The sequence below is a fragment of the Protopterus annectens genome, chromosome 5.part0, assembly GCF_019279795.1.
Source record: "Protopterus annectens isolate FY-2018-M chromosome 5.part0, PAN1.0, whole genome shotgun sequence".
NCBI classification, from domain to species: Eukaryota; Metazoa; Chordata; order Ceratodontiformes; family Protopteridae; genus Protopterus; species Protopterus annectens.
In genome coordinates this window covers 761,498,772-761,521,991 of record NC_056735.1, presented here as the reverse complement: position 1 = coordinate 761,521,991, position 23,220 = coordinate 761,498,772, and the positions used below count along the sequence as shown (strand labels likewise).

The following is a 23,220-nucleotide window of genomic DNA, read 5'->3' as shown; positions in this document are numbered from 1 at the left end:
ATGTAACAACAGTTCTCCAATCCGTGCCAATTGTGATCATCATCAGTAAGTCTAGATATACTACTAATAATGGTAAACAAATCATGCAACTTTTGACATGAGGAACACAGATCACCAGTGTTATCAGCTGTCACCTTTAAATATGCATAGCATTTATTACACTGTACAAGATATTTGTGCTTTAGTAAATCATTAATGGCATACTCATTTAAGGAATCCATATTCAGCTTCAATGGAATAAAAATTTAAAAGAAAAGAATAACCAAAATCAGTAACCGCAGAATTCAAGGAGAACTTAAATCAACTTATATGAGAAAAATCACACAAACAATATACAACTAAATACTAAAGTAAGTACAGTAAAGTTGTTGCTCTGACCATACAAGTTCTGAAAGTCAGACAAAACCTGGAATTCCTCTACATTGTGAGTAAATGCATGCAATAGCTTCTGCTTGCTATCACCCACAGCTGCATCTCTTTTTACAGTAAAGATTGATAAATCACAAACCAAGACAAGATTGTTTAGATAAGCTCTGGATTCTCGTCTCTGCAGTCTGTGTGACTTTATAGCTAACTAGGTCCATTAGGATAGCTATAGTTTGCCTGTCCAAAACCTGTCCCTGTCTAACAACAAACAGTGAAAATTAAAGGTAAAACAACAAAATATAAATCAAAATAAATGTTCTTGTCTACAAGCTATCCCTTCCTTCCTACAAACAGTGAAAAACAGTGGTAAGAGATAAAATATAAATTGAAATAAAATTTATTTTACCAGGCAACTCCAGAGTGAATCACAAACTAAGATAGGATTGTCTTGCAACATAACAATATAAACTCCCACACAGTTCTGCTATAAATGTCTACAATATCCTTCAAGGAATGTAAAAGACTATGCTGTCTTCTGAATGTTGTTAACAGAAACAGTGCCACAGCACCATGTATGAATCTGTTTGTTTTAGTGGGGAAGAGGGTTCTACATCCGTTAAATAATGGATTCTTCTAAAAAGCTAAACAAATTCTAATTCAGAGCAAATTCAAACCTAGCATATTGCTTGCTTATTTATTTTTTCATATTTTTTATAACTTTAACCAGTTTGTTTTCTGCACATGCTTTATCCAAATCATTGTCACAGGGAGCTAGAGCCTATCCCAACAAGTAATGGGTGTAGGACAGGAACCAGCCCTGGAATGGATAAAAGTCCAGAGGATTCACACATACTCACATGCACACTGCACATCACCTTGGGTCAGTCTGAGCATTACTAAGTCACCTAAATGCATGCCTAAGTGTTGCTATTTACTCAGAAAAAATGGCTCAAAGTGGGATTGTATTAAAAGAAGATCTAAAAATATCAATAAGTATAAAATCTGAAAACAAATTCACAAACGAGGCACACTCCACAGTTAACAGAAACAAATCATGTTTGGGTGTGAGTTATGCCTGGATTTTCTCATGACTGGTTATGAAGTTCTGTCACTTGGACATTATCCTTATGACCAGACTATAACAGGTGTGGAAAAAAAGAATATAAACCACATTCAGACATGACATATTATTACATCACTTGCTCATTAGTACTGACATAATTTATTTGTCTTTCTCCATGCTATTGTGATCTCAGAAGTACTTTATATTAACATGGGGGATATGGTGGCAAATTGTTCATGGAAGCTTGCAGCCCCCTGCAAAACGAGTTCTAAAATCTCACTTTTGCAGTTATAAATTGTCACGAGTCTCGTCCTTGCAATTACAACTAGGGGCAAAAAAAAGTATAGTTTGTTTAATTCAAAATTACATGGGGTCCTTGGTTTTGGAGTGAAATGTCATAGACTAACCAATCTGCAGTTTAGAATAAAACACTGCCACTCTATCATACATACAGAGGGAGGAAGCCTTGACAATGACCCAGATGAGTTAGGTTGAAAAAGTAGACCAGTCACAGCAATAGTCATCCAGGAACAATAAGGAAGAATGAAAAAGGGCTAAAGGTCTGTTTGCCTATCCCTGATGGTGAGTTTGAGGGTGTCTAAAGAGGTATACAAGAACCATCTAGTACTGTAGTAGCAACTAGGAAGGAACTACCGGACTATACAGAGAAGGGACAATGAGGATTACACTACTTGCAGAACCGAGACCCCCTCCCCTCGCACATGCCCTATGCATACCAAAAGTGTCAGCATTGCCAAGAGACATGGAGGACCAGTTAGGGCTTAAGTAGAAAGCCCCTTGATGCCTGTCTAATTGATAGCCCAATCAGCAGATGACCACACTTTGTGTGAGGAACACATAAACATTAAACTTTTACATAGCGTAGCAGCAGCAAAAGAACGCTGGAGATGCATAGGGTACATCAACAGCAGTTGCACTGAAGAATGCATAATCTGTCTATTGACTATATCTGTATGAACCAGCATCCACTGAGTGTATGTGCAGTGCTGTAAAGCTGTTACTGACTAACTCATGGCAGCTCTATGGACATTTTTCCAAATCATCCACAGAGTTATCATGGCAGAGACATGGAAATAAATTACCGGTCTTCTTTCCCAGCTGACCCTCACCAGCAACCCCAGTCTACTCTCAAATGCAGGTCACTACTGTTACAAACAGTGCCTCTGAGTAAATGGGCAACAGCATTCCCTACAGAACCCTGATTTTAAGCACTTCAAAAGCCAAGGCAATACTGTTTAATAGCCCAATGCTGGGCTCTGACAGTTTATCCCTTCTCACTCTAGTTCAACTCTTCTCAATCTAAAAACTACTGCAACTGACGCTTTACTCAGCAATATACAACCACGATAATATACAGAGCGCTATGCAAGCAGTATAAATATGTAAATAAACAGTGCAAACATTCTTATGTATAAAGCACTGATTTGTGTAAACAACAGTCTTCGAAAAGTACAACTACAGTAGTTATTGAACTGTTTAGTACTAGTATCATTCAGAATGTAGTGGTCTGTTAAATATCAGCATTATGATAGCACAACTATAGGCATTATTGAACTATAAATGACAGTTATAATATACAATATAAGGCAGAAATGACATAACCACACTATACTAGCATATAAACAGTTGCACAGATCCAGCTGTACCCGGTAGGAACAAGTGCAGGGAAATCACAGAAACAAACTCACATGGTGGAACTGTAATATCAACAAGCTTTATAATAAAAGGAAAATAATTTCTTTTCTTTTCAAGAATCTTTTGACTCTCCTTCTAATTTATCTCCTCTTTGGCCTTCATATGTAATGAAATAGCAAGACTCATATATAACTTAAACTGTCACACTGGATTAAGCTGAACTACATGTTTTCTAGTATATTTTATTTCTTTATTATGAATGTAACATAGTATAATTAATGTAAATATTTTTATTTTGAATGCCATGGAATGTTAATATATATACTTTTGTGTCATTTCTTTTACTTAATTTGTATTCAATTATTATATGTTTTTTCTGGGGGGGGGGGGGTGGAGCTTTTCTCCTCGGGTCTCCACTGAAAAAGGGCACCTGCCCAGTTGGACTAACCCAGTCAACAAATGTCAAATAAATAAATACATTTTGACCAAAAGATAGAGTATTTCTCATAATATTACAGCTCCTGTCATTGAAATAAACAACTCAGGAGCTTGGCAAAATCAACCAAAGCCAAGTTTGAGGCTAAAATAGCTACGCAAACCAAGGACAATCACAAGGCATTTTTAGTTATATTCTTAATCTCAAAGCAGAAAGCAGCAATGCGTTTAGCTGACTGTGAATGAAGTTAACTACACTGAGGCTGAAGATATGTCATACCTACTGACTGATACATTTAGCTCTAACTTTACCCTTCTCTCTCCTCCAAGATGCACCTGAAACTGGCTCACCTCCAGCTATCATATGAGACCAAGTCATAAAAGTGCTAACAAAAGCTAAAAATTTTACATCAGTGGGTCCTGAAAATATCCCTGGATGAATCTTAAATAGGATGAAGCATGATTTAGCTGCACTCCTTACAACACTGTTCAAGCTCAGCCTCAATACAGGTTTTGTACCAAGAGAAGAAGCTAGAAGAAGGAGAAGAGCTACCGACATTCCCCTGCATAAGGGAGGACCTTCCACACACCCAGGCAATTAAAGACCCATAAGGCTGACCAGCCACATATGCAAAGCCATGGAAAGACCTATCAGGGTACCCTTAAACACTGGACCTGTCTCAAGTTTGGATTCATCAAGGGAGGTTATGCTTACTCAACCTGGCAGATTTTTTGAAAAGGTCACCAAAGAAATGGATGAAGGCAAAATGGGACACATTACATACCAAACTCTGGCCAAAGTTTTTGACACAATTCACCACTCAGGCATAGTAGAAAAGGTAAATAAACTGGGAATAACTCCCAATGTCCCCTGTTGGGTTGCCAACCAGCTCACAGAAAATCAAAACAGTGGAAGTTAACTCCACAAAGAGACCAGTCAACTCCCCACAGTGTTCTGTGTTGGGACCTCTCCTGTTTAGCATATACTTTTCTAAAGCAAAAGCCAACACCAAAGAGCTTTCGATGACTAAGTTTGCAGATGCCTGCAAGCTAAGAGAAGTTACTGAATCCTCAAATGACTTATCCATCCTGCAGGAAGGTTTGACTCCAATAAATAACTGGTGCCAAAATCATTGACTGAAACTAAATGCTAAAAAATGCATTATTCTGTCCTTTGGGAAGTCATCTACCCCAGGAAACTACCACATTGACAATACACTCCTAAGAGTTGACCCAGTTGTTTGGGATTTAGGAATGTATGTGGACACTGACCTAACTTTTGACCAATATGTGTCTACACTGTTGTAAAAATGTTTTTTTATACGGCACATATTATAAACAAAAAGATTGTGTCTAAATCTAGGGATGTCATTGTCTCCCTTTACTCAGCCTTCATTAGGACAGTCATTGAATATCATAATCCCTTTGGCATGTAACTCTCCAGACACATGCCCACAGAGATACCTAACTAAAAGGATACAAGGCCTAAACAACATGCCCTACATGGACTGACTCAAAGCCCTGTCATTACACTTGGTAACCTACAGACTGCTAAATGTGACCTGTGCATCCCCCGACCCATTACTGATGAACCTGCTGCACATCAGCAAGTCAAATGGCATCAGAAATACTCAGTTTAGGGATCTAACCCTCTTCTGCAACATCAACAGAATGGTTTGAAGAGACAGGTATATCACAGAGGATACCGCTGCTCTAGAACAGACTCTCCATCCACATGAAACAAAGTTCATCCCTGTCCATATTCATGTGCAATGTAGATCTATGGATGGGAAACAGAAGATTTACCCCAGAACTGCCCTTGTACTACTAATGGACAAAGGCAGCTCCTAAATGCTTTATCCCATGTATTGGTCCCTTCAAATTATCTATGGTAAGATTCCAGTTATTCTCATTAGGGATAATATATAATTATCAACCACTGGGATGAAAAAGGCCAGTGTATAACCAAATGGGATGGGCTATTTCAAGCTCAAAAAGGGAAATTGGATAGGCTTAAAATGGCCCACAAGGGCAGCTAGCCTAGTACTTACCTATGAACTCATAATAAAACTTGAATGAAAATGTAGGTTTGAAATATGAGTCAGAATGTAATCTAGTTATATATACTGTTTTGAAAAGTTGGTAGTGTCTTTTGGCCTGAGTCATGGCTGAAATGATCTTTGGACCACTTAATTTACCCAGTTAACAAAAACAAATAAAGAAATAGAGAAAGGAAACATAAAGAAAGGCTGCAAATGCATAAATACCCAAGGATAAGAAAATTAAAAAAGCCCATCTTGTATTACTTAAATACAGTGAATAAGATCCCTGGGGGATAAAGAGGTGAATGACAAGGAAACAGTAGTAGGAAGGGTGATATACAACAGAAACAATTTCATTTGAAGAGTATGGAGTAAAAAAGTCAGAACTAGGTATATAACTTACTTTGATACAGGAAACTGATCAAGTCATGCTTAAACTGCAATCAGAGTTTTAAGTGAAGTTAATATTTTGGGCAAAAGTAAAATCATTTGTTAAGGGCATCTAGCAAAATCCTGCAGGACCTTTGCTCTACAGATGAACTACAACAAAAGAAAAACCTGATTCACAGTATCTGTTGAGCCATATTTATGATGACAACATTAGAAGCATTACACCAAAAGTTACAAGTGGGGACATACCATTTTAGGACATTAGGGAGATATACCTGGGGTAGCAAAGTACTTTATGGGCTTGAATTAAAACTATTTTAACTTGTGCAGCAGTACAGAGATGTACACACTGGGGACACCCTGAAGCAAATACAGATATTCTATTACAGGACTGTTCCATTTTGGCTACTAGGGGGAAGCTTAAGTTCATCAGAATACTTACTGTGCAGAAATAACGTTTGGAAGAGAAAGGATGTAGTGGTCCATTGACATGTATAAGGGGTCATAAAGACTTTGGTCTGTGCCTCCCCAGTTTTTGGCTGATATGGGTAATAGCAACCTGAACATGTATTTCAAACATAAGCTAATTACCACTGATGAGTCAGTCAATAGGTAAGGCATTTGAAAAGGTATTATGGAGAACTCTTTTTTTCACTGACAATAAATAATTGGTCTAAAATAACAAAACTATTGTTTTCTCCGTATTCAACATGAGATCATACATGGGAAGCCACAACTGTACTATGATAATGCTACTCTGGTGTGTATTATCTATAGCAAGTAGGAAAGGTCCAGGGCAGAATAATGCTAAATCAGCTGTATGCTGCAGTAGCTTATCAACAGCTCAGTGTTCCATAATATCCTTGACAAATATGGTGAACTGAAGTGGAAGAACCACCAAGCCCTGGTAATCATCTATGGGCCCTGGTCAAGGGGAGGAGATAGTTTCTTCCCATTAAACTGAGCATTTTTACCTTCTGTGCAATTGGAGAACCACTGAATGGCATTAATACACACCCAACACCTGGTTAAGTGATTTTAAAAGGAGAAGATGGCTGACAGAATTGAGGAAGGAAGAGTGAACAGACGACATCTCCAAGGCTTAGCTGTATATCCAAGCAGTAAATGGCAGTACATTTTCACATTTTAGGCTGAATCTGTTTTATTCTTTTTCACTTCAAATCTTAGAATGTCAGGCTGTTGTAACACAAAAAGTACGGTAGCTGTTAAAGAAAACATCCATTGGACTTTAAAATTTGTTCATACTTAGAGTGAGAAGGTCAAACTGTTTTGCCACATAGAAACATGCTGCTGACTTTCAAGTGGAATTTTTTTGTAGATTCATTAATCTAATAACAACTGTAAAGTTAAAATGAAACTCATTACACTAATCTTTTACAGAATTAGGTCCCATCACTGACTAATATTAGGTAATCAGAGAAAGTGTTTTCTAGATTAGACAATGAAATCTGATATACACTAGATATATGATAACACTGTGTTAGGGAACAGGTTCTTGTACCTTTCTCTCCTACCATATCTATTCAGCAGACAGCTACCTTTTTCAAAACTGTACCAGGTCTGTCCTCTTTTCATAAAGCAAGCCAAATAATTTTATTAGATGACTTCCAATTAAACTTAAGTTAGTATGTCCTGTTCCCAGCATGCTAGTCAACACTTCCTTCTGTTATAAGGCATCTGTGTGTGCCCAAAAGAAAACTGTTAAATCCTTAATGATAATTGCCCCACATCCCCCCACCCTACCCCATTTCTAGCTAACATTACCTTTTTTAAAAGAGTTTAATAAAGGAATAAGGAAAAAAAAAACTCCAAATGGTAGGTTTCAGCAGCAGGTAGATGGAGCTTATAACTGAGGAAGGTGATTACTTTATACCTACAGTATGCTGCTGACAGTGGCACGGAAGCTGAAGCTGGTGTCAGATGCTTATACTCGGTTTTCATGACTGTTGCATATCAAGGGGCTGCCAGATTTTCACATAGTTTTCTTAACATAAATATATATATATATATATATATATATATATATATATATAATGGTCATTTTTTTAAGTCACTACCACTTTAAATGTCACTGAATCCAGTCTCCAGAAAGGCTGACGAAGAAAACTTTTACATAGCTTCGCAAAGAAATGTTGCTTGTCTCAACTCCTCAGAGCTGAAAAAGCAATTAGACTTAGGTTCGACTGTACAGATATGACTGTACTTTTACAATAGCTGGTGTAATTGTGGAGGATTTTAAAATATCTTTTGTTTACCTACCTGGCCCAGTTCCCCCTTTTGACTTAAATGTGGACATATTTCTATAACAGTAGTAAAGTAATGCGGGCATTAAGTTATCCAGTGTTGCTGAGTTTTTGTATTAGGCTAATCTTACTGTTACAGCGCCTTGCCTTGTAAATATTAGTTTGATGTAATTGCAAAATATGCGACTACAAGATACTAAACTTTCTTAAAGTAAAGAGCAACAGGTCTGTGCATCCTGGAACCAAAGCCTGGTGATGCTAAATTATTTATAACTGACTGCATGTCTGGTCAATGAATGATTTAATGGGAAATAGAAACGACAGCACAGGCTCAGAATTAGATATTTGTGGAGATCGCAGGTCAACAGCCCATAAGCTTCTACTCATTTTAATCAGACAAAGCGCTTCTTGAAATCTGATGTCTGAAGTATTCTGTTCTAGTCCAGGCAATGCTTATGATATTGTATCAGTAAGAGGGGAAAAAAAAGAAAAGAGGTCGAGCAGTTCATACAGGATATTTAAGAAAAGAGTAAATTGCTGACTAGGAAAAAAAATAAAGTAACAAGCAGAAACTGCAAACCAATACATCAAAGTCTCTTTTGAGTTCTGAGCATCAAAATTAATGGACGAGAAAGAAACAGGAAACATTCATCCATTATGGAAATTACATTAGTTATTATGCTCATTGGCTGGAACTGCCACAAAGGCCCACCATATAAAATAATAAAAATAATAAAAAATTACTTTTAATAGAACTTGATGAGGGTCATTTACAATACAGTTAACTAAGCACAGAATTAAAAATCACCACAAACACAAGCTGTATTTTTACATAATGATACACGTCTCTAAATAAAAATGTTTTGAGCTCTCGTTTTAAAGATAAGTAGATTCTGTTTTTCCCTAATTTGCAGAGGTGCACAATCTCAGATGTCTGGTACAAAGAATAGAGAAAAGCATAACATCCATCAGTTACCAAATGTAGGTTAGAATCTCATAGCAGTTATAATGAAAGCAATGCAGAATGAAGCTGGTAAACTGAAAGTAGATATACAGTAGGTCTTTCAAGCAAGCAAAGCCACACATGTACAGCAGAAGTAACTACCCAGATGAGAAAATGTGTAAACTACTAGTGATTAAAGCTGCAGACTTGATGCTATCACAAAGAAATTATGCAAACCCACTGTTTAAAAATACACAAAAAGTCCTCACTTGTGCCCTCTACAATGGCAGATGCCTCTTTCTGCCCACCCTGCCAAATGACACATACACAGACATATAAACATCAACAACAACATAAAATAGTCTGTGCAATTTAGGCAAGGATGTCCCATGGTGGAAGAAACACAATACAAGGTACAAAATCAATGGTATTACGCTATTAGTTCTGTGTGCTAGTCACATATTATTATCTTTCTTTTTTTAATAAGTCTCTTGTATAAATAGCAGGAAATCATAACATCAGGCAAGGTTCTCCAACCCTGATGACATTTCCTAGGTCCTTCATAGGTAACCATATCCAAATGTGGCTTTTGTTTACACATATGCCAAGCATAAATTTTATTTTGTGTATCAAAATAATAATAAAAAGAAAACCCCACTGTATACTGAATATACATGACAACATACATTTCTCTCCATTCTAGTCAGTTCTAATTTAAATACATAATACTAGAAGCACCTACTCCACTATAATACATCTCTCGTGACTTACTGCTCTGCCTTCTACATACAATCCAAACACTTTCCGCCTGAGAGGGCAGTATATAGGATCATAGGTGTTTACTAGGCTAACGCCCACAAAGGCCTTTTTAAGCCTAGCCATGCATCCCAAATCTCTGACAAGTTCTGCTACCCTTGATAAGTGTAAGTGGGGGGTTTTGGAGATGAAACATTTTACAAGCAGGGGCCTGGGAGATGAACCATTCACAGGTTGCCTGTGTCCATTAGAGACATCAGTGCCAAACCAGGGATGAATTTTCTGTTCCCCATCCAATTGTATAAGTTACACTTGAATTGGATTACGAAGGAACTCTGCTTCACATGGATGGGGAACGTGTTCCAGAAACAGGGTAGTCTCTGGTATACATACCTGTCTCTCCAGCAGGTCCTATTTATGTCACAGGCAAGGTCTAAGTCTTTATAATGTGTAATTCCGGTGTCTGTTTTGTTGATAGGCAGGAGGTCCATCAGAGTGAGGTCTGACATTGCCCTGTATGAGAGGCATAGATCTCCCTTCAAAAGCCTGTAGGAGACAGAATACAAGTATAGGGCCTTGAGATGGTCTGCATAGGACATTTACTTATGTCCTGTATTCTTTTAGTGAGGAACCTCTGTGGACATTTCAATTGTTGGATATTCCTGGTTAGGTACATACCAAAGGGGGCACTGTACTCAATGATAAGTCTGATGAATGCTGAATACAGTGGAACAATGACTTCCTTGGACTTAAATGCCATAACTTTGTTTATAAGTTGTGCAACATAGTATAATTTCCTCACTACTGTAGACACATAATGGTCAAAGGTTAGACTACTATCTACGTGTGTCCCTAAGCCCCTGACTACTAGGTGAACTCTAAGGGGTGTGTTGCCAATATGATAGTTATCAGGGGTGGATAACTTCCCAAAGGATACTATTATGCATTTCTTGGCATTTAGTTTTAGTTCATGGCTCTGACACCAGCTGTTTGTCTGTGCCAGCTCCAGAATATTTGGTGTCAGCGTAGGATTCAATGACTGCTCCTAATTTGCAATCATCTGCAACTTTAATCAGCCAAAGACCACTGATATTGGCCTTGACTTCAGAGAAGTAAATGCCAAAAAGGAGCGATGCAAGGACTGATCCCTGAGGGACTCCACTTGTGACTGTTTGTACAGATGAACTCCCCCAATTCTAACCTCCTGGGTCCTGTCTGTGAGCTGGTTGGTTTTCCACTAGGGGACATATGGGTTTGTACTTAACCTCTTGAGTTTGTCAACAATGCCCGAGTGGGGTATTGTATCAAATGCCTTGGCCAGGATAAGGTAGGCAGTGCAAACCATTTTGCCCTGATGCATTGCTTTGGTGACCTTCTCAGAGAAGTTCACCAGACTGAGTAGGCATGACCTGTCCTTGATGAAACCAAACTGGGTTGGGTCCAGTGTCTGAAGGTTTACTATATCATATTGATCATTTCCATGATAATTCTTTCCATGGCTTTACATATACGACTAGTGAGACTTATGGGTATGTAGTTTCCAGGATCTGTAGATGGCCCACCTTTGTGCAGAGGGATGACTGTTGCTGCTCTCCATTCATGAGGTATAAAGCCTGTTTGGACGCTACAGTTAAATAGCAATTCCAGAGGGCCTGATAAGTCATGTTTCATGCTATTTAGAAGGAATCCTGGGATATTGTCTAGACCCATTGATGCAGTGTTCTTGGCCTTTGTGAGAGCGTTAAGGACCTGTTTGCTAGTGATAGCAGGGTGAGTTATATTTGATGATATTTCCTGAGGGAAGGTTGAGGAGGAGAGAAGGTTAAAGTTGGAGCTGAATTTGTCAGCCAGTAGGTTTGCTATAACGTCTGGTTCAGTATAGGCGGCTCCATTTACAATGAGTTCTGCACACAATTGTATATTGCCTTTGAGGTTGCAGACATAGCTAAAGAATGCCTTGTGGTTGTCCTTGGCCTGGGGGGCCAACTTTACATCAAATTTGGCTTTGATAGACTTTACTTGTCCCCTGAGTTGTTTGTTTAGTTTGATGAGAGTGCGTTTATCCTGCTGGGTGCTGCACCTCCTGATTTTTGCCATGATTTTCTTCCTTCTGTTATACAGCCTATTGAGAAAGCAATCAATATACATGTTTTATGGTAAGATTACATGCCCATCTGCAATTACGCTTCTTGCACTCATAACACTATCCCACTGCAGAAATAAATGTCTTTTTCAGGTGTTCTGCTGTCATTATTTATTCTGTGTAATCAACCAGTCCTCTGATAACGTACTACAATGACATATCCAAAGGTATGCTTGACTAGGTTGCTTTACTAATGCTTTACTGGATTACAGTGGATATTAATTTGCTTTGCTAAGTAAGTTATCACAGATCTGTAACTGTTTGATTGCACGGAATATAGAAAACAAAGACAACCACACATAAAAGGCCTGAGAGGACATTAAGAAGAGAAAGGAAGCATTCTAAAAGTGGCAATGACACTGCTGAGATACTGAGTCCATGTGCTGCATATCCTTTCTGGTGAATTTCTCATCAGTTATATGTGCTGATTATTTCTCTAAGAAATCTTTATGCTTGCCATAGGACTTTGGGTTGTTCTTGTGCTTAGATACAATATCAAAAATTATGTCACAATGCTTTCACTAAATATTCTAATGTGGACCTAGTAAACACTGTAGGGAAAATTTGAGTTTTCCATTCTTTCTCATAGACTGCGTCTGTAAGTGGTCATTATGAGCTCATCAGATTTAAAAACAGAAGTAAATCTATGACAAAGAAGGGAAACACTTTTTAAAAAAGTGATAATTATGAATGAGAGAGTTCATTGAAGGGGGTGTTGAACAGTACACTGACACTTTTGCATCTGTTAGAGAACAGATTCTCTAACAGATGCAAAAGTGTCAATGTGCAGAGAAAGTTCATGTATGCATATGAAAAACAACCTAAAGACTCTGCTACATGAATACAAGGTATAAAGCAAGATCTGCAGATTTTGCAGCATACAGTAATAACCTTTAGAATGTATAGTTTTAGGACTTTTCAGATGTAATTAGGTTTATGTTTCCTAGCTGCTAAATCTAGAAACAAGACTTGCTCCTTGAGGGAATTGAGATATAATATGAATGAACTGCAAATATACTTAGCAGAAAACTGTTTACATGGTCAGGATTACAGAAATCAAGAATGTACTATTCACTGGTCAGCACAGAAATACTGCAGAACACTTACCTTAAGAAGTGCTTCATTATGATCTTTTTAATGTAAATGTGCACTTAGTCTTTTATAACCACAGATTTAGGATGAAGAACCTAGTGGAAAAAAAAGAAGGCAATCAATTAAATGCTCTGTTACTGCACACACGACTTCAGCGAAAGTAGATATTGTGTCAAACTGCAACCATATTTTAAATCATTACAAAGTGCTTTTCTTATAATCTTTATAAAAAGTTCAAAGTACAGTTGACTTTCATTATGTTCATTCCCCTCACAGTTTAATAGTTTCTATCACACAGTATGCTCTGCAAAAGGAAAAAAAAAGGTAATCCCTTCTATCTGTGCTGTTTTATCACATTTGACACATGCAGCTAACAACATTCTGTGTAATTAATCAGGTTTTAGAGAATGGGAAAACTGTACATCAGCACCCTGATTGGAGAATGAACATTCGCCAGCAGGATATTAATGTACAAGTAAACGTGCTGAAAAACGAGTCCACCGCTTCACGGCAGCATATCAAGCTGCCGTGGAGCTTAAATTGAGAAAACAGAAAGACTGCCATTATTTTAGGCTCACTTAAGCAGCACTATTGCTGTTTAGTGAATGTAAAATATGAAAAAAAAGAGAAGACAATTAAAAAAATAGTGTGTGTTTATGTCTGTATGTGAGTGTATGCATGCATGTCAATGAAAGTGAGAGCAAGACGTTATTTTACACTCGCAAAGCAGCACTTTTGCTATTTAGCAAGTGTAAAATAAAAAAAAAAGAAAGAAAAATTTTAAAAAAGTGTGTGTGTGAGAGTGTATACATGTATGGGACTGAGAGAGAAAGATCAAGTAAGCAAAACAGAAAAAAGTGTGTGTATGTTTGTTTATGATTCTGTCTGTGTATGTGACTGAATGCATGCATGAAAGCAGAAGAGATTGTGTGTGTGTGTGTGTGTGTGTGTGTGTGTGTGTGTGTGTGTGTGTGTGTGTGTGCTCGTGTGTGTGTGTGTGTGTGTGTGTGTGTGTGTTTGTGTGTGTGTGTTTGTCTGCATGCGCATGCATGTGTGCGCACGCACATGTGTGTGTATTTGGTGAGTACCCTGGGGGCTGTGGTGAGGTCAAAGGGCAGTGCTCTACACTGATAATGACATAAATACCTTCTGAATTGTCTATTCATCTTTATATAATAGCACGCATCCTGATGGTCTATCAAGCATATCCAGTCATCCTTGCCCAGGAAAGATAGACTGGACTAAACCGTGACCATTCAAAACTTTGTACATCAAACTGACTTGTTCAAAATGGTGAGATCCAAAATTGGTCTCCAGTCCTCTGTTTTCTTTGGCACTAAAAAGAATTTTGAGTAAGATCTGGTCATACCTCTAAATTGCACAGATTTTCACAGAATGTCCAGACGTTTGGCTTATATTTTTGGCTTATTCCTCATAAAACTTGTGTTTTTTGGCAAATTACTGGGATGATCTGAGGTTTGAAGTCACTAAATAATGACTCAGACTTCAAATCCTTCAGAAAAAAAGAAGTTATGTACTCACCATAACGTTCCATCTGAGTAGGTAAACTTCATTTGTCAGTAACCTGTGGGTTACGGATCCGATACGGATCCGAGATGGCAGCAAACCAAGCAAAAGATCCGTGCTCCAAGCTCCTCCCCCCCCACCCATGCTGCACTGCAACCTCCTTCCAATCCTCAGATCGAGTTTGTCACTCCATACATGACACCAACAAACTAACCTGAGACCCCTAAATCAAGGACAAACCTTCAACTCGTGAACTCTGGACATCGAGTTCAGCAAAAAAATGCCAAGGCAAGGGGAAAGGAGGGAGGGACGGTTGCTGACAAATTTAAGTTTACCTACTCAGATGGAACGCTATGGCGAGTACATAACTTCTTTATCTGAAGTAGTTAACTTCATTTGATCAGCAACCTGTGGGACAGAGTCCCCAGCTAACCAAAATCTTGGAAGGCCCTTAAGGAAGGATATTCCGGAGCACTGCAGAGCCAAAAGAAGCCCTTCCTCTAGACACCAAATCCAGTTTATAATGATTAATAAAGGTGTGAGAAGACGCCCAGATAGCCGCTGAGCAAATGTCATCCAGGGAAACTCTAGACCAGAATGCTGCAGATGTCACCATAGAACGTATAGAATGGGCACGAACTCCTACTGGTTCTGGTAAACCAAGCTCTCTGTATGCTTGAGGATACAAAGGGAAATCCACCTAGCCAGAGTCACCTTTGAAACTGGTTTCCCTAAAATGAGCTTAGCAAAAGAAACAAAAAGTTGATCAGATTTGCGAAAGACTGCCGTCCTGTGCAAATAAAAACATAACTGCCTGTGAACATCCAGCAAATGAAGTTTGTATTCCACTTTGTTCTGAAAATTAGGGAAAAAGACAGGCAATTAATAGATTGATTAATATTTGTCTCAGAAGTGACTTTAGGAAGAAAGGATGGATTAATCCTGAGAGACACCCTGTCCTTATGAAACACAAGGTATGGGGGTTTCATACAAAGAGGTTGCAGCTCCGACACTCTCCTTGCTGAAGTTATAGCTACCAGAAAAGAAGTCTTCCATGACAAAAATGTTAAGTCAACTAATGCCGAGGGCATGAAAGGAGGCACAACTAAGGCCTGAAGAACCGCAGTCAGATCCCAAAGCAGTGACAGATTCTTAATAGGGGGTCACAGAATAAAAGTGCCTTTCAAAAAGGTCTTACAAATTCTGGCAGCAGCGAGGGAGCCTAAATTGTCCCCCTACATGGAAATGAGAAATAGCCGCCAGCTGGACCTTCACTGTGGAGGAGCTGGCTCCTTGCTGGAAGATAAGAGACAAAAAGTCTAATTCCGCTGGGATCAGAGCGGTAAAAGAATCTAGATTTCTCTGTGAAGCCCAAATGGAGAAGTGTCTCCATTTGCTAGAATAAATTTTCCTGGTAGAGGATTTATGTGCCACAACCAAGATAGATTTAACAGGAGAAGAGATACCGGGAGTCCTAGCAATTAGTGCAACTGGAGCAGCCAAGCTGTGAGCTTCAGCCTGTCCAGATTCGGAGGAAGCATTCCCTAGGGATGGTGAATTAGATCCAGAATGGGATCCAAGATCCAAGGTGGAGCTATGAGATGAGACCGTAGGCAGGGGAACCAGACTTGATGAGGCCAGAATGGGGCTATGAGGATCAATCGGCTCCCCAACCAGCAAGCTTTCTGTAAGAACTTTATCATGAGCGGGAGCGGGGGATATGCATAAAGAAGACCAGGTGGCCAAGCATGAACAAGAGCATCTTTGGGGCTTCCCCCCCTCGGGGGGATTAGAGCGAAAAACTCGCTGCACTTCACATTGGAAGGCGATGCGAAGAGATCGCAGCAAGGCTGACCCCACTTGAGGAAGATCTGTTCCGCTACACAAGGGTTCAGAGACCACTCGTATGGAGAAAGGATAATTCTGCTCAATTTGTCCGCCAAGATGTTGGGCCGACCTGGAATGTTCGTTGCTATCAGAAAGCGGTTGATGGAGAGCACCTATTCCCAGACTTTCATGGCTTCTCGGCACAGGGGATAAGACTTGGTTCCTCCCTGTTTGTTGATATACCAGACCACTGACATATTGTCTGACTGGATCGCAATAGTTCCCAGAGGTAAATAAGCATGAAGGGCCTGCAACGCTAAAAGGACCGCTCTCATCTCTAGGACATTTATATGTAGAACGGTCTCATTTTGAGTCCACGTGCCTTGAACAGTCCTGCCCGAACAATGCTCCCCCCACCACCCTAGGCGGGAGGCATCCATGGTCACCATGGCTTGGGGTTGGGGTGCAAGATAGAGATGTCCCTCCTGCAAAGTCCGAGATTGTAGCCACCACTTGAGAGCATTTCTGCACACTCTGCTCAGAGGGATCGGAAAATCTAGAGGTTGATGAAGGATCGACCACTGAACTTGCAAAGTCCACTGTAAAATTCTCATATGCAGACGAGCACAAGGGATCAGGTTGATAGCTGCTGCCATGGACCCTAAGGCTCTCAGGACTAATTCTGCAGGGGGTGCAGGGGACTGCAGAAGTGCTAACACATGAATGTCAGGCTGTGTAGTCTGTCTGGGGTTAAGAATGCCCTGGCCTGGTGAGAATCTATTCTCGCCCCTATGAAGTCTAACACTTGAACAGGTTGAAGGGATGACTTCTTAGGTTTATGGTAATTCCTAGCCGAGGTGATATCCGGAGAAAGAAATCTCTGGCTAGCAAGAGTAGATGCCTGGTGGGGGTGGTGAGAAGCCAGTCGTCCAGGTACAGAAAGACCTGAATGCCCTGAAGTCTCAGGTGGGCCGCTACAACTGCCATAACCTGGGTGAACACCCTAGGGGCTGTGGTGAGACCGAAGAGTAGGACCCTGAATTAATAATGACTGGCCCCTAAATGAAAGTGGAGGAACCTCCTGGATCACCTGTCCATCAGAATATGGTAGTATGCATCCTTGAGGTCTATCGAGCACAACCAGTCTTCCTCCTGCAGGAAGGGCAGGATGGATTGAAGCATGACCATCCAGAACATTTCCTTGGCAATGAACAGGCTCATTGTTGACAAGTCGAGAATCGGCCTTAGGTCCTCTGTCTTTTTTGGCACCAAAAAGAACCTGGAATAGATGCCTGATCTGGACTGGTCTGGGGTACCTGCTGGATGGCTTTTTTTTCTAGTAGTTTTTTGTATTTCCAAGGCCGCGGCCTCCCTCTGAGTGGGTGGGACATCCAGGAGGTGCCTTGTGTAAGGGGGTTTGTTTATGAAGGGAATAGAATAGCCTCTGGATATTATTCGAAGCACCCAGCGATCTGTCGTGATGGACTCCCATTGGGCTAGATGCATTGAAAAATGCCCCCCGACTGCCTCCAAAGAGGAGCAGTCGGGTAACCCCTCAGGGTTGCTGCGCGGGTCGCTCTGAAAAAGGTTCACGTGACCCAAAGTTCTTTGACCCCCCCTCTGCCTCTGGGCCAGCATCCGCCTTGTCCCCCTCTGCCTCTGGGGGAGAAGGAGTCCTGAGCATTCTGGGACTGCTGAGTTTTCCAGAACCACAGCTTCTTTTGCCTTTGCTGGTTCCTGGAGAAGGACTTTTGAGGGTTAAAGAAGAGGATCCCTACGGCTGAAAGCATCTTCCCGTCTTTCTCGCTCTGGACAAGTGTATCACAGACAGTCTTCCCGAACAGGGTGGAACCATCAAAGGGTACGTTAGCAAAGGACGCCTTGAAGGGTTCCGAGAAATCACAAAGACGGAGCCAGGCGTGATGCCGTAAGGCAATGCTGGACCCGCTAGCCCTAGCGTCTCCCTTGGTGGCATGAGAGAGTAAACGCATGGACGCATTGAACACAGACTTGAGAGTGGCCATATGAGCCGAGAAGGTCTGTTTATCCTCGGCCAACATGGACTCCAGGGGAGACTCGGCGTACTCTTTCACGAGGTCCTGCTGCAGTCGAATTACGTGGGCCAAGTAATTCAGCGCTCTTATAGTAAAGGTGGCTGAAGCAAAAGTCCGCTTTCCAAGACGGTCCATGGCCCTGGACTCCTTGTCTGGGGGGGTGGACCGAGGAACTTTCTTGGGTAAGTTCCTTTTTTGTGGCTGCCGCAACCACCATGGCATCAACTGAGGAACCTTTGTTCCAAGAAGCTCTATCTGCCAGTGGACTCAGTATTTTGTTGGGTCTTTTGGGTATAGGCTCCACAGTGTCTGGTTCCCTCCAAGTTCTGGTGGTGATAAGGTCCACCAGAGGGTCGGCCAGGGGGGACATCCAAGAGGTAGATGGGCCTGTGTCGAATGCCTCCAGAAATACTGACTTGTCCAAGGAAGGTTTTTAGGTGGACCACCCCCCTCTCTGGCAAAGGATTTCCATAATGTCTCCAAAGGAGACGCCTTCAGGGGGTGATCTGGGTGAACCTTCCCCTTCCTCCACGTCAGTATCCTCGGTGAGGGACTCGAGGGAGACCAAGTGCCTCCTCTCTCTTACACTGGCGTTTGTGAGGGACCTCCTCGGGTGGGCTCTCCGGGGAGGGCTCACAAATGGTTTCTTGTTCCTCCAAGGGAACTGTCAGGGGCGCAATGGACACAGGCTGTCCCTGGGGGACTGGATGACGGAAGACAAACCCAACTGCGAGCGAGCAGGGATGGACCCTGAGGACAGAGTGAGGGGTCTCGATCCTCCAGAGAGAACCCTCTCCACGACGTCAAATGCCGAGGGAGACCCGGCCTCCCTGAAATTAGAAGCCGAGACCCTCGGATCCGTTGAAGGGATCGGAGCTGAAGTTGGACCCGAAGGGACAGTATGCCCCGACCACAACAGAGCCGATGGCACACTCATCCCCTCGGATCCGACGCCCAACTCTCGGCTCCAAGAGCTCGGATCCGAAAGCGGATCTGACAGACTCGTGGGCATGGCCGGCGTCGAGGTCAAAGGCACCATCGGCACCGACCCCCTGACTCCGGGGCTCCTCGGATCCATAGACTCCGATATCTGATGGTGGGTCAGAGAAGGAGCTATTGGGGCAAAAAAAGGAGCCGAACTCCTCGCACTGGGAGGGGAGGGGGCCAGCAATTCCCCCATCTGCATTTGAGTTTGTATAAACCTTCTCATCATCCGATCCATGTCTGTTTCAGAGATGCTTCTGGTTGATCTGGAGGATGCCACCAACGCCGGCCGGGACAGCTGACACAAAGACGACCTCGAGGGTGGTCTCAGCCTCCTCCTCTGGCTCTGGAGAAAAGTTTGGTGAATGGAGCTGAGGAGAGGATGGCCTGGCAACTTTTACTTTAGCGGGAGGGGCAGTGGGATCTAACTCGGCCTGTCGCTTGTGCCCCTCTCTCTATCTTTATCCTTATCCAACATGTCTCTCTGTATCCCTGTGCTTTTCTTTAATCTTCTTGGCTTCTCTCTCTCCCTGTGCTAAGGTGGAAGGGTGAGTCCCAGACAGGAGAGAAGCGCCAGAAGGCTGAACAACCACAGCTGTGGCTGGTAAGGAAGCTGAAGAAGAAGAAGAGGCAGAAGTTGATTCTGCGGGTAGAAGACCCGCCAGAATCAACTTATTCCTGCGATCCCACAGGGCTTGGGGGTTGAAGGCCGCACAAATCTTGCAGCCTGAAGACAAATGGGCCACCCCCAAGCAAACTACACACAGAGTGTGACCATCGGCTGGAGACAGCTTGTGGCCACACTCTGTGCACTTAGTGAAAGTCACTTTCTGACTTTCTGACTTTCTGACATCCTAAAGAACACACACAGACACACACACATATATACACACACACACACACACACACACACACACACACACACACACACACACACACACACACACACACACACACACACATACACTGGAGCTCAAGAATCCTGTGCTGGCAAAGCTGCAGCAAACAAGATCTGAAGATTGGAAGGAGGTTGCAGTGCAGTATGGGTAGGGGGAGGAGCTTGGAGCTTGGATCTTTTGCTTGGTATGCTGCCGGCTCGGATCCATATTGGATCCGTAACCTACAGGTTGCTGATCAAATGAAGTTAACTACTGCAGATTGTATGTTAAAACAAACCCTGTTACTCCAGCAACATTCTAATATTATAACAACAATATTTAAAATGTGTTCCTACTTTTGGGCCTTTGTCCACACATTTTGTCAGGCTTTGTCCAGATTTCTTGCACTAAGAGGTTGAGGGGTATGGGTCTGGTAGGACTTCTTGGATGGCTCTTTTTTTTCTACCAGCTTTTGCATTTCTAGTGCTACTGCTTTCCTCTGACTGGGTGGAACAATGGGAATTTTGTATACAGTTGGAGGTGGAAGGGAAAAGAGAATTATATAACCTCTGGAAATAATCCTCTGCACCCAAATATCTTTTGTTATATCTAGCCGGGGTCTCTGGTGCAGGGATAGCTGACCCTCAATTGCCTCCAGAGGTGGACAATTGGGCCTTCTTTTAAAAGCGCTGGTAGGATCTATCAGAGAAAGAATCTCTGGACCCTTGGTTTTACAGGCTTCCTCTGCTGCAGGGGCATTGTCATTCATTAGAGTTCTCCCCTCTGACCCTAGGTCAACTATCTCCACGCATGTCCTGGAAAGAACCCAGGGAGTTTCTGAACTACATCTTCTGACTACTTCATTGATTTCTAGGAAAATATCTTTGAGGGGTCAAAAAACATACGCCCACAGTAGACAGGGTCTTTCCATCCTTTCAACACCTGGAGAGTGTGTCCTTCACTTTTGGGCCAAACAATGAATTGCCATCAAATGGTGCATTGATGAAAAGAACTTGAAAGGCTCTGCAACGTCACATAAGCCTATCCAGCATGCCACCTAATGGATATGGCTGAACCAGATGCCCTTGAGGCACCTTCGGCTGTAAGCGAGATAAGCCTCATGGATGAATTTGAAATGTAGGGTAGCCAACTGAGAGGCCATGGAAGGTTAAGTCTAAGCAGTAATCTCCGCTGAAAGAGATTTTGAAAGTTCCTTGATTAAGTCCCTTTGTAGCCAAGTAAAATGTGACAAATAGTTCAGTGACCTAACAGCAAAGGTCACTGATGTATAAACACACTTTCCAAATCTTTCCATCACCCCAGATTCCCTGTTAGAGGGATGAGCAAATTAACTTTGTTCAGCAAGTTCTTTTTTGGTGGCTGCCACGATCATGGCATACATAAGCACCCCTTTACTCCAGGATTCCTTCCCGACAGGTGGAGCCAGAATCTGATCTGGCCTCTTAGGGAATGGCTCAACTGAGTCAGGTTCCTTAGATGTTCACATAGAGACCAAATCAATGAGCTTGTCTGCAGGTGGAATAACCCAGGTAGATGGGCCAGCTCTAAAAGCTTCCAGAAATACTGACTCCTCCAGTGAAGGGTTGCTGGGGGACCAACCACATCTCTGTTTAAGGAGCTGGAGAATGTATTCAAATGAGACATCTTCCAGAGGTGATCAAGGGGATCCTTCTCCTTCATCGAAATCAGTATCCTCAGTAACTGACTCTTATGGAGAGTCCAACTGCCTCCTCTTGCACTTCCTCTTCTGAGGGACTTCCTCAGTGGGATGTTTTGGTAAAGTATCAGAAGAGATTGTACGACCATGTTGGGTGGTCTAGATGCCTTGCGCTGGCTGCCTCTGGGGTGTAGAATGATGTGGCTCTAAGCGGAGAAACATCTGGGAACCAGATGGAAGATCCAAGGGGTTGGATCCATCTGTCCTATCTGAAAAGAAAACATTCTCTTCACTACCTCAAAGGCAGATCTCTCTGGAGAGAAGGAAAACATTAGCTCTGAGAAGGTGGGCTTCTGGACCATTGCCTCCCTCTGCTCCAAGAGTAACCTCCCTGAGGTGGAAGCCAAGTTATCCAGTGCTGAAGCTCTGAGGGGTACAGATGGCTTCAAAAACGTTGGTGTTGACTCCAGTGCCTCAGACCTGACAAAGCAGCTTCGGCTCAGAGAGTTATCTGTATCCAAAGAAGTTGGAGCCGGTACACTCAGAGTACTCTCTGGATCTGAGCTGGAAGGATTCAGAAGGTCTGGGTCCAGAGACTCTGAAACAACCAGAATCAGAGAAGAAACAGACAATGGTGGTGTAACGGATGGATGGACTCCTTGACCCGAGGTAGTAGGAGGCGGGAGAACACCCACCTGTTTCTGTGCCGAGGGGAATTTCCTCATCATTCTGTCCACATCTTCCTCAGTCAGACTGCTAGAAGAACAAGTTGAGGCAAGGGCTGATGACCTGGAATGATGTCTCTAGAAAAGGAGAGGGCACCCTAGACTAAGGCACTGGATCCAAGCTCGGAGAATATTTTGTTCACAGCAATGTCTTTGGATCCAAAGAACTCGGATCTGAAGATCTTTTCGTCGGATCTGAATGGGACTGGATCTGAGAGGCTTTTGAATCCAATCTAGATTTTTTGTTCAGTGGCTCCAAGGAAGGAGTCAATGAAGTGGATGGTCTTGGAGACTTAGTCAAGGTCTCTTTAGTCTTAGTCTTGGGGGACTGAGCCTCTCTGAATGAAGATGGAAGAAATTCTTTAAATAACTGTTTATTTTTTCTATCTGCTATGGC

The 23,220-nt window shown here is 42.0% G+C and overlaps 1 protein-coding gene across 3 annotated transcripts in view; it reads right to left on the bottom strand.

Annotated features, from left to right (window-relative positions):
* ELMOD1 (ELMO domain containing 1) overlaps positions 1 to 23,220 on the bottom strand; it is a 736,789-nt gene that overhangs the window by 565,668 nt on the left and 147,901 nt on the right. For all 3 annotated transcript variants that reach the window (XM_044072606.1, XM_044072608.1, XM_044072607.1), the window contains exon 2: positions 13,166 to 13,245. In XM_044072606.1, the coding sequence (XP_043928541.1) occupies positions 13,166 to 13,182 (17 nt within the window). In that variant the 5' untranslated portion in view covers positions 13,183 to 13,245. The remainder of the gene's footprint in view (positions 1 to 13,165; positions 13,246 to 23,220) is intronic.